Source organism: Choloepus didactylus, chromosome X (assembly GCF_015220235.1).
Source record: "Choloepus didactylus isolate mChoDid1 chromosome X, mChoDid1.pri, whole genome shotgun sequence".
Lineage (NCBI taxonomy): Eukaryota > Metazoa > Chordata > Mammalia > Pilosa > Megalonychidae > Choloepus > Choloepus didactylus.
This window is the reverse complement of record NC_051334.1, coordinates 53691170-53703219: the sequence shown is the minus strand read 5'-3', so window position 1 is coordinate 53703219 and position 12050 is coordinate 53691170. Positions and strand designations below refer to the sequence as shown.

Below are 12050 nucleotides of genomic sequence, written 5' to 3'. Positions count from 1 at the left end.
CTATTCCCTTGTGTACATACTGGGTGCATGTCTGTCTGTGCCAGTCTGTCTGGTGATAACCTGAAGGACTGAACCAGGACAATCACATGACCTCTCCCTGGACTTTGAAACTTGAGTGATTGACACAAGGTTGAAAAAAAATGATTTATGTGATTTCATCTCCAGGTAAGCATCTTGATCAGACTATTCCTGTCTTTTTACTTCCTGCTTTCTATCCAGTTTTCAAATTTTTAACAAATTCTATTTTGTTTAAATTGACAAGAAAAATTTTTATTGCTTGTGACCAGTAGGATGCAGGGGCCTGCAGGCACTGGCTTGAGACACTGTATTTTATGCACTTCATCCCACCTTTGTTTTCAGCGAAATTGGTAGCTTGAAATTGGCCATGGTGGGAACTGGTTGTTAAGCACTTACCAGAACACCACTGCATGCAACAAAAATCGTAAGTGATGGGACAGGCGAGTTCTTGGAAAAGAGCTGGGCTACTCTGAGCTCTCAGAGCACAGAAGCAGCAGAATGTTTTGGAAAAAACTTGAATTTTGCCATCAGAGTGTCCTAACTCCTAATTCCATCTTTCCCCAGTGGTGTGAATTTGTTCACTCTTAGTTTACTCATCTATGAAAGTAGATAAGAAGAATGCAGCATTTTGGAAAAATGATTAGTACTTACTGAATTTCCATGCTGTCCCCTACATTTCCCAGCCACCTTTGCAGTTGTGTTGGGGTCTTGAGACTATGGCCAATGGATAGAAGTGATATGTGCACTTCCAGTACAAGACACCTAAGTGCCTATATCCTTTCAAAATAATGTGTGCCCAGCAGAGCCCTGGGGCAAGTTTCCTGGGTGGGTATTTGGATGTGCTGGTGGAGGCGAGACTGGCATTATTAGGATGAGAACAGGGATGGATTGGGATGCCTCTAAATCCAGGACCTGGCCACAGCTTTCTCTGTTTCTGCCAGAGCACTAAGTTGCAGAAAGGCTTAGATGCAGCAGGAGATTAATAAATTTAGCTGGGTTGGGAAAGGGGCAGGTGAAGGACATGGGCAGACTGGACTTGGGGGCCCAAAGAACAGAGGAACAACTATTGAGAAAAGTCCTCAAAAAATAGCCTGCATAGTGTAGACTCTCTCCTGGGTCATTAGGCAGTGTTTTGGTTTGCTAAAGGTGCCAAAATGCAATATACAAGAAATGGATTGGCTTCTACAATGAGGGTTTATTAGGTCACAAATTTAGTTTTAAGGCCATGAAAATGTCCCAATTAAGGCATCAATTGGATGATACCTTCTTTGAGAAAAGGCCGATGGCATCTGGGTTTCCTCTGTCCCATGGGAAGGTTTGGATAGAAGTGATATGTGCACTTCCAGTACACATATAGAGTCTGCTGGCCCGCTCCTGGGTTTAGCTTCTGGTTTCCATAGCTTTCTCCAAAATGTTTCTGGGCTTCCGTCTTGGCTTCTCTTGTGGGTCCTTCTTGCTTCTGCTGGGGCAAACTTGAGATTTCCTCTCTTAGCGACTCTCTTAGTTTCTCCCGGGGGCAAACTCTGGATTATATATCTTAGCTTCTCTCAGCTCTCTCCAAAGTGTCTCTGCCTTTTATCCTCTTACAGAGGACTCCAGCAAGGGGATTAAGACCATCTTGAATGGATGGGGTCACATCTCCATGAAAACAACCTAATGGAAAGGTCCCACCCACAATAGGTCTGCCCTCTCAAGATTGGATTAAGATAACACAGTCTTTTCTGGGATACATAACAGATTCAAACCAGCACAGGCAGCCATGCAAGTTTCATGAGCAGGGAAGGGAGAGAATCAAATCTTTTCTGGGGTATGAACAGGGCAGAATGGTGTACTGAAGCCTGGAGTAGGGTGCAACCCAAGGTAATGGAGTTTAAGAGGCTTCCACAGGAATTGGTCCTCTGGGCTCAATTGGGCCATCTCCCTCTTTCTTCTTTAGGCTCTCTAGAACTCCCTTGTGACCTTCCACAACTCTGATGGTGCCTTAACCACATTGTTCTGCAAATAAACTTTACTTGGAAGTGGTTGTCCCAAGGTAGTGGCCCTAGGTCTTCTACCACTTCAACGCTTAACATGTCTCACAGGATCCATAGAGTGCCATTAATAGCATATAGATTAGATTGCTATCACATAGACCACAAGGGTTGGGAGATCATCTCCTCTCATCTCCATCTCTGTTTACAAATAAGCAACTGAGGCTCAGGGGACTCAGAGACTGTCAGGGACAGAGCTGGGAGGACTGCCTGTCTGCTGCTTCTTGGGCCTGGGGTCTTTCTCACACACGACACAGCTAGTCTCTCTACAGAGCAGTCACAACCTGTACCCAGTGTGGAAACGGGGTGTAAGTGGTGATAGGGAGGGGGATGACACCTCAAGGAAGTCCTGTGCTTACTCAGGAACTTGCTGACGGGTTGTTCTTTTCTGAGGCTGCAAAGTGGAGTCCATCTACCTGAATGTAGTGGCAGTGAACACACACCGGGAGAAGCCTGAGGTAGGTGGGGGACTCTGTGGCCTAAGCTGGCTGTGGACAGAGCACATGGTGAAAGCCCCCTTCCCCAGAGAAAGTTACATACCCCCTGCCAGCCCCCAGAGTCTGGGTGTTCTCACCAACCAATAGAATAACCATCCAGAAATGCAGAAATCACAACTCAGACCTGAGATACTATAGAGAGGCAGGGCTCGAGTAGCACCTGCTAAGAAGTCCTCAGGCTGAGATTTCCTCCAGACCTACCTGAGCGAGGGTCTGGATCCAGCCTTGCTGAAAGAGGGGGACAGGGAAAGGACTGGGCTCTACATTGCTGTCTTCTTCCTTTTAGAATGTGGACATTACCCAGGAGCCTGAGGAAGCCTGAACACCGTCCCTACCCACTAATGAGCATTTCTTAGGATGCCAAACTGCCTTTGCTCTTACTTTCTTTTACCTTCAAGAGGTCCTGTCTCTGCCCTTGCCCACATGTCCCAGATAATTCTAAGCCCCTGAGGAAGTCAGGGCCTAGGCATAATTTCATCCTCATGTGGAGAGCTCTGCTTCTAGTGAAGACTTCAGTACTCAAATCAAATCCCTGTTCATAGTGAGTCAAAAGTCTGCCCAGCTTTGTTGTAATTTTTGTTCTCTAAGTAACAAAGGTTCCTCTTTCTCCCTGCATCTTTGTGGGGGGCTGGGAAGACCACTGTAAGGCATTCCTTCATTGATTGTCTCTGTGGTGAGACCCTGGTTTTGCTGGGGTGGGAGATTGTGAAGCCTTCCTAGGAGAGTTCCTGGGCTGCATTTCCAGATGAGGAGGAGGAATGCTCATAGACCCATCCCCTTATGGGTAACATAACTAAGTATGATATCTTACTCACACTGGAGAATTTGGCACCTAGCTCATAGTGCTCCTTTCCACTCCAACTCCTGCCACCACCCTAGGGTTATTTCACTTTTCACATTGTTAAATGCAACCAACACCCTGGTCTACCAGGTCTTTGACCTTTCAACCTCCAGGAAATGTCATCTTCTCTTCCCTGTCAACCACCCACTCCCTGGAACTTGTCATCACCCTGGAGTTCTACCTCTTCTGTCATCTTAAATATTAACTGACCACCTCCACCCTCCTTCATTATTCCACCTTTCTCAATGTCACTCCAGGATACCTTAGCAATATTCGTATCACATATTTGGCACTTAAGTGATATTTATTGAATAAATTATACTAGTTCTTGGATCTCAATGACACTTGCATTCATTGACCTCTCCTTTGTTTTTTGATCCATTAGCCTGCTTTCCCTACATTTTCTACCTGTTGAAAGCCAATTTGCCCGTTAGACTAGAACTGAGGTCGTATCTCTCCCAGATAGACATGTTGATCTCTCCCTAAAGATAGGAAAAAAATGAGCACATCTAATTCACTTTGCAATTTCAATGTTTATTTCTGATACCAAAACTTGACAGCACACAAGAAAAAAAAGCAATAGACAAAAAACAGCAAATAAATTTCATCTTGCATGCCACTTTCAGTCAACAAAGTGTGGCTCTCTAAATAGCTGTGTTTAGAAGGAATCTGAGGCTTCAGCCTCACTCAGGGGAAAGACCATTGCACCTGATTAGCAATATCTGTGAATATAAGAAAGAACAAATAAAAAGATCAATGATATATAGCAAAAAGGAATATAAATACCAAATAGTGCTTCCTCATACTTCACCATAGAAACCATGGGTTTTCTATGACTCCCAGCTCATGCACATAAATATACCCCCCCATGGACTGTATATGCCTCAATTCAAAGTGAGGTACCTACCCACATCTCACTCAACCCAGAAGAAACCAATGGCACCAAAGTTGGCAGCGAAGTTGGCACTGGCCGCACTACTAGGGCCAATAATGGGGCCAGCGAAGGTCTGGGGAAATCTAGAGCGGGCATTCTGGTGGTATCTGGCCCAGAAGGTAAATGGGATTCTGGACCAGGGATCTCCAAAATCTCCTTCCTCATCCCAGGTCAGCAGCTCAAATTCAATGTCATCCCAGCTCCAGGGCCCAGACACGGCCTCATCTCCAATCCCCATGCGGGTTCTGGCCTCAGCCCGGGCCTCAGCCTCAGCTGCAGCAGCATCCAGAGCATCCAAGGCCTCATCTGCAGCCTCCATGAACTGTGCAGTCCAGTCGCGAGGGTCTCTCTTCTGAACCTGAGATGAGGAATAGAAAACAAAACCCATACTAATATTACTTAATAAATATTAAGCACCAACTACATATTAAACACCCTATTTTGTGCTACTGTTTGCATAATAACAGTAACAAATATCACCCGAAATGAGGCACCTACCATGTGCCATACCCAGGTTCTTATCCCTGCCCTGGGCCTTTCCCAGTTAGTGATATCCCATCCTTTGATCTATCATGCCAGGTGCAATTCCTTTATTACCTCCGCAATGAACCTCAGCACTTTCATCTTGCTAGTTTCATGGTAGGAACGGAGGCCCCAGAGGAATTCGTACTCAGGAGGGTTGCTGTTGGGCACTCGTCTGTAGTCCAGGTACCTTAGAAAGAGAGAGAGAAAAATATTTGTATCTAGGTAGGCAGAATTGTAGTCTACTAATGCATAGTAACTCTAGATTCTAAAACCACAGATTTCAGGTAGCAACTCCCCCTCTGGACTCTTCCTAAACATAATCCATAGTAGTTACCCTCTAATAATCAGAACTTTGAATTCCTGTGCTATTTTTTCCTATACTGAATAGTCACTCAAGAGCAGCTTCTCTGGTTCTGGGTCATAGAAAGAACAAAACCTAATCTTACCCCCTCTGTCATAGTCCCAGCTTCAGGTTCTTATAATTTTGTCAATGAGTCACTGACTGGCCCATTAAACTGCACTGCAAATGCCTTGGCCTAGCCCAGCCTTGGAAAGGTCTACCCTGGGAAATGGGGGCCAGGCTTTACTTCTAAGACAACTACAATAGAAAAATTCAACCACAAGTATATTTAGTAAATACTCTTAGGTACACATGTGTTTCTATGTGTATATGTGCATGTATAGTTAGTGTAAGAAACAAGCTTTGGAAGGGCTTTCTGAGGTACACAGAGCTCATGAGAAAGAGACAAAGCCCCTTATGCATAACTTACTTCTGCTTTACAAACTCGTAAGTGAGAAGCTTCCTCAGATCTCCAAGGAGGGGATGTCTCACCCTAACAGTAAAAAATGAACACATAATCAGAGACTATGACAGTGCCCAGATGTGGGCACTGTCATTTCCAAGCATGGAAAAGTGCTTTCCAGCACAGACGTCAGAGATGAGAGAAGAGGCAGACAGCTCAGGACTGTTTCCCCATCTACCCAGGTCAGACCCCTAGGCCCTGTACCTCTCCCCTCCTCCCATACCAGACCTCCAGGCTGATGCAATCCTGAGACCATCCTCTGTTGCCAAAGGATAATACAAATAGGCAAGAAATGAGAGAGCCCAATCATACCCAGGGCGCAGTCCCATCTTGCGTAGTGCTTCCCAGAGGACAGCTACAATGGGAAGCAAGGGGAGATAAGGGATGAAAAATGAGCACATGGAAATCAAGCTGTGGCCAACACCCAGCTGCAGGTCTAGCCACTTACCCTCACTGGCACGGTTGCCATTCATGAAGATGACACCCAGAATCACTAAAAGGAGACCCAATTTGGGTGTGTCTTTAGTCCTAAAAGAGTGAAAAAGAATATTATTTTCAGCAGCCATTTGCATAAGACAGCCCCCTCACCCATCTAGCTTCCCCAATATTCCTTGGCTAGAGTAGAATTCTACTCTGGCTCTCTGCATGACCTACTATGTGACCCTGAACCCTGTATCCTAACCTACTTGAAATTCCAAGAAATAAAGCACCATCGAGAAAGGCAATGTTCCACTCCTTTCCCATCTTACATTCCCAGTATGCCAGCCAGGGACTCCGGGGTACTGATGAGAATATATAGGTGTTCTTCTTTGTCAATTTCCTTCAGCTGGATCCCAAATTTCTACAGGGGGAAGAAAACAGACTATGAAATTACAAAATCTAGTATAAGCAACCCACAGGCAGTCATTCCTCTCCCTGTGAGACTTGTCCTGAACTCCTAGTAGGAACATCATGAATCTTGAAATCAAGACTTTCCCCATCATTCCAGTCCCTCAGGGCTGCCTTCTCACCTTCTCCAGGACAAAGCATGCACGTTCAATGATTTCTGGATAAACATCAGTGTATTCACGGATGATATCCCTCAGCATTTCTGTAGGAGAGAGGAGGGAGCACCTGGGCTGAGCAAGGGCCACAAAGCTGTAGCCATTTGTAAGTGGCTGAGGGTAGCACAGCCAGGCTCCTTAATGGTGGAAAAGGAAGAACCAGCCATGGAAGGAGGGGATAGATGGGGAGTGTCACATAAGTAAAGGGATGCCCACAGAACATGGAATGAGGGGGAAGGGAGAGTTCAAGGAGAGGTCACTAGATGCCTACCTGAGCGCTTGATGGGCACCTTCGTGTAGTCTTTAAGCATCAGGTACTTGACCAGCTTATTTGCCTGGGAGGGAAAAATAAATCATTAAAGTTAGACATTTTCAAGAAAACTCAGTTGAATTATAGATGGAAGGATGAAAAGAGCAAGACGTCACTGGGGAGTTATAGCTCTTACTCTTTCCTGAAGAAGGGCCACATCTCGGGGCTGTGAGACACCCAGGTTCTGTGAGGCACGCAAGTTGGGGGAGGGGCGCAGGTTTGGTGAAGGTAGTAGGTTCTGCCAGTCAGGTGGAACTGGCCAGTCAGTAGGGATCCAGTCAGGTGGGAGTGGCCAGTCAGTGGGAAGCGGCCAGTCAGGTGGCAGTGTCCAGTCGGGTGGTAGCGGCCAATCAGGAGGGCCTTGCCAGTCTGGAGGGCCCTGCCAGCCCGGTGGGGTTTGCCATCCAGGTGGGGTCTGCCATCCATGTGGATTCTGCCAGGTCAGTGGGTTCGGCCAGACAACAGGGCCAGACCAGACAATGGGGTTCGGCCAGATCACTGGGTTCTGCCAGATTATCGGGTTTGGCCACATCACTGGGTTCTGCCAAGCAACTGGATTTTGCCAAGCTGGTGGGGTCTGCCTAAGTGAGTGGCTTTGACGTGCTGGTGGGGTCTGCCTGGCTGTCTGGTTCTGCCAGCCTGATGGGTTCTGCCAAGTCAATGGGGTCTGCCAGAGCACATTGGGTGGTGCGCCAGGTGGGTTCTGAGTGGTCACTGGAACTGGTGCAGACCTCCAGGTCCCTGTAGTAAGTTGGGCCCGCCTGTGATCCCCACTGCTGTTCTCTTCCATATTCAAGTTATTTATCTGCATCACCAGAGAGAAGGAAGGCCTAAGGTTACCAAATAGTTCTGTTTCCTTACCCTATCTCTGCCAGGAAGGCCCCCTAAACCGTCACCTGCAGTGATAGCCTGACCCACTAACCACTGGTCACCCTGAGTCCTGAGCTTCTCTTTCACTGTATTCCAGGGAGGAGTTTCATTTCCAACCAAGGCCAGGAGCAACCCAAGGATGCGGCCTGAGGTTTTTCCTCTTTCTACGTCCACCACTACTGACTCTGCTCATATCACCCTGGACAAGTCACTCCACCTCTTTGTGACTCAGTTTTCTTCTCTGTAAAACTAAGACTATGCTCTCTAGCTGGCAAGAGTTACCTTCAAGAGTTAATGAGATAAACTGCGAATGTGCCTAGCTCATCCACTATCAAAGTACAAAATGAATTACATCCAGATTGTAGGTGTTATGTGTGTCTGTGTATTATCTCTCTATCAGTCTATGGACACTCCGAGGGCAGCAACCATCATTTATCTCAATGACTCCTACAGCCTAGCTGAATATATATGCAGTTATATTTCTGTTTTGTTTTGTTTTGAATGAACAATGTCAGAGAAGAAAGGAGGGAGCCCAGAGCAAAGTGGAGCTGGCAGAGATCTCACCTTGCGGGTCCTCTTGCCCCGAATTATAGTCCGGGACTCCAGATTCTGAGCCTGGGAACCATCTGCTGATGCCTGTGCAGCTGCACCCTCAGGTTCAGAGATACCTGGGTTGGTCTCTATGTCAGACTGGGAAGTGGCCATTTTGGCCTGGCTAACATCCTGGGGCTGAGTATCAGCTTTTGGTACTTTGGTGGTACCATTCCAAGCCTTGAAGGCAGTCTTAGACTGAGTTTTGACTTTCTCACTGGCATTGAGAGACTGAGAGAAATTGTGGGTGGCATTTGGGCCCATTTTACTGGTGGCATTCTGGGCATTAAAGGCTATCTCAGACTTGTTGGCAGCTAATTCACTGGTAGTTGCTGCCTGGGAAAAGTCATAGGCAGCATTTGTGCCTTTTGTGGAGGCATTCTGTGATTTAAAGGCTGCCTTAGGCTGGGTGTCGGGCACCTCCTTGGCATCAAGGGCCTGAGAGAAATCATAGGCACTATTTGGGCCTTTTGTGGTGGCATTCTGGGCCTTAAAGGCTGTCTTAGGCCTAGCGGCAGCTGCTACAACCTGAATGTCAGCCATCTCATTGGCAGATGTGGGCTGTGAACTCTGGGGACTAGCATTCCGCCCGCTGGCAGCTGCTGTGGCCTGGCTGGTAGGTGGAGCCTCGGAGATCTGGATCGCCTCCATCAGGGTCTGCATAAGCAAAGCGCTGTCTTCCACAGAGGCCTCAGCCTGCAAATACAGGGGAAAAAATTAAATCTCTGGGCCACAGAAGCATAGCAGGATGGTGGGGGGAGCAGTCGGGAGGGCGAGTGGTGCAAAAAGAGAAGAGCTGAGGGAGAGAGACCTAAGGGGCCAGCAAGGAGTGAAGGAGGAGGGGCGGGAACACAACATGTGGTAGGAGTGGAGTGGGGCAGGAGCTAAAGGAGGAGTGGGGGGCACAGTGCAGCAGGAGGGCTAGAGCAGAGCAGGCTCAGCATATGATAGGAACTTGGGACTGGAAGTGGAATGAAGGTGGAGCAGGGAGTTGGGGAGAAAAGGTGGGTCGCAAAGCGTGGGGAATGCAGGAGACAAGAGTGTGGAATCCGGGGAATTGGGGGAGGGGGCGGCACACTGCTCTACACTCGTCAGGACTATGGAAAAAAAATGGTTCCTTACCCAACCCGCATTCTCTGGGCATATTGCCCTGACTATTAACAGGGTCTCCCTTATCTCTGGACAGGGACTGATGGCTGAAAAGGGACGCCCCTCCCCGCTCCCCCCCCCACCCCACTTCGCTAAAGGAAGACAATTTGAAAGACTACGGAAGCTAGGCACGGAAGAGGGCAAAATCGGATGCAGGCGTTTGGGCAGCCAAAGGCTCAGGGAGAACTGGCGGCTGGGGAAATGGTGGGATGGGGAGCAGAGATCTCACCTGGAAGCCGAGGAGGCCCGCACCACAGTCCATTTTCTGAGCCATGGCTCCTGTCCCTCTGGCAAGAGTGGAGCCTGGGGGTTATGGAAGAGGAGCTGGGGTTATATTACAGAGGGCAAATACGAAGGTCTGAATTGGCAGAGGGGTGGCTGGGGTTTGATTGTGGGGGCCAGTAAGGTGCCGAATGTGAGTAGATCGAGGCGGGAAAAGTGAATGGTGTCCAGACGGAGGTTATGAATCCCGAGAAGCAACTGATGGGGAGAAGCTTCAAATCAGAGTTCGGGGAGCAGATAAATAAGAGCTCTGAATCCGTGAAGATTGGATTGGCGTTCGCAACGGAATCTGGGAAGTTGAATGGAGGTTTCGGATCAGTAGAAATCGTGTAACAGATCAAGGTCGAAGAAACCTGGGGATTCCGAGCGATGGGAAGGATTGGACAGGGGTTCAGAGGGTAAACAGGGATTCTAAATCAGGGAGGATCGAGCCGGAGATGTGAATTGAGTTTCGGGGAGTGGAAGGGGGTTCAGAATCCGGGGTAAAGGGAACGGGATAAAAAATGGAGGGCCCGCACCAAGGGGCGGATGCCCTGTCTGGGGGCTGATTCTCACCTTGCCTCAGGCCCCAACCCCAACCCCCTCGTTGCCTCCCTTCTTCACGACTCAGAGGATCTCGATTGCAGTGTTCGGCTCTCAGCAGCCGCACCCTCTCCTCGTCCAGGAGAAAATGCCAGCGCGGCAGCTTAGAGGACCCCGCCTCTTCGCCTAATATACCACCCACCGCCTCAGATCTTTGCCCGCATGCGCAAGAACCAGGCGACCAAATAGAGTCCCGCCTGCTTTCCCAACAAAAGCTTAGTCCTGGAGATCACAATGCGCATGTGTACTGGAAAGCGGTCCCGCCCCTTTGCCAACACACCACCCCACCACCAACCAGGTCAACGGTATACAACGGTTCCTCCCTTTCCTTTACTTACCCTCCCCCAACAGATGCGCCCCACACACAGGCCCCCTATCTTTTCCGCAATGCGTCTCTGTTCTATCCCTCCCTTTTCAAGGCCCTTCTTTTCAGGTCAGCAAGCATCTCCACCCCCCTTGCTCAGCACCACTTAGGTCACTGTGTGAGGTCTCTAATTGCAACAAGTGCTAGGTCCCTGCTGAGCTCATCTACTTTGGGACCCTGGAAAGGGAATGGCTAGAGAGGATACGCTATCAGAGGTAGCAGTTAAGTTTGTGCCTGCCATGTGACTCTACGTGGACCCCTCAGTAGCTCCCAGACTAATACAGCACATCAGCTTCTTTTCTGCCTTTTGTGCAGCTCCAGAAATGGACTCATGCTGTGTTGGGGAAAGGTAGGGGCTGGGGAAGGAGGAGCACAGCTTGTAAATCACAGCAAGATCTGTGCTGGGGCTTGTCTTCCTCTCACAGCAGCCCTGGATGGTCGATAGCATTCCCATTTTACAGATCAAATAGCACAGACCCATTGCATGAATTAGACAGAACCAGGGAGCCAGTAAACAGATAATGCAAACTTGGGGTCTGGGAGTTTCTGATTCCAAAGCCCATGTTCCATTAGTGTGGCTTGGGGAACTGCGGTACCATCCTCTCCTCAGGCGGAGGCGACAGACAACCCTCCCCAACATCTGTCCTAAACAAGCAAAGTTTGTGTTCTCCAGGGCCCAAGCTCCTGTTCTTCAATCAAGGGGACAGCGGTTGAGACTCCCATTCTCACCTCCTGTCTGCTCTATGTGGGTCCATCCAGGTATGGGAATTGGTGTTGGGGCTACACTCTCTGATCCAACTGACAGGCCTCCTTGCTGAGTGGCAGAAACATGCTGACCCTGAGGCCTTCCTGTGCCCGCTGGAGCAAACTGGATAAATAGGCATTTGTGAGTCTGAGCCATGGTAAGCTCTGGTTCAGAGTCAATGTCTGCTTTAGTTCCTTCCAAGGCTGGAACCTGGGGCAGCTGTAGTCTTGCACAAAGAAGCTGGGCTGGGCTTCAAAATTCCTGGGATGGACTGCAGACCTGTCTGTTGCTAGCTGTTTGAGCCCACTCTGGTCACCCAACTTCTCTCAGCCCTAGTTTCTCAACATGCTCCCTGTGCTTCCCAGGGAAGCACAGGGAGCACTTACTAAGGTTCTACCCAAAGACACACATGCTGCTGTGCTTCCAGAATGACGGGAGAAACTAAAAAAAGGCAGAAAATGATACA

The 12050-nt window shown here is 48.7% G+C and overlaps 1 protein-coding gene across 2 annotated transcripts; it reads right to left on the bottom strand.

The window, feature by feature from the left end:
* Positions 1-3899: 3899 nt before the first annotated feature.
* Positions 3900-10642, bottom strand: MAGED1 (MAGE family member D1). 2 transcript variants are annotated; one of them, XM_037822142.1, is made up of 13 exons: positions 10449-10642; positions 9841-9914; positions 8436-9158; positions 7138-7806; positions 6963-7026; positions 6659-6738; positions 6398-6489; positions 6097-6176; positions 5961-6003; positions 5616-5678; positions 4918-5032; positions 4294-4678; positions 3900-4108 (listed from the first exon to the last, which is right to left on the bottom strand). In XM_037822142.1, exons 2-12 carry the CDS (start codon positions 9883-9885, stop codon positions 4301-4303), a joined length of 2352 nt encoding a protein of 783 aa, XP_037678070.1. In that variant the 5' UTR covers positions 9886-9914; positions 10449-10642; the 3' UTR covers positions 3900-4108; positions 4294-4300. The 2 variants fall into 2 exon arrangements, with proteins under 2 accessions (XP_037678070.1, XP_037678072.1); XM_037822144.1 differs by having other exon boundaries at positions 8991-9158; positions 10449-10579.
* Positions 10643-12050: the final 1408 nt, after the last annotated feature.

Excerpts from the sequence above, each read along its gene's own strand:
- MAGED1 (XM_037822142.1), bottom strand. The coding sequence starts at position 9,885 with ATGGCTCAGAAAATGGACTGTGGTGCGGGCCTCCTCGGCTTCCAG. Across the intron at positions 6,490-6,658 it reads CATGCTTTGTCCTGGAGAAG|AAATTTGGGATCCAGCTGAA; the intron begins GTGAGAAGGCAG and ends TTCCCCCTGTAG. Across the intron at positions 5,679-5,960 it reads AAGATGGGACTGCGCCCTGG|GGTGAGACATCCCCTCCTTG; the intron begins GTATGATTGGGC and ends TTTTACTGTTAG.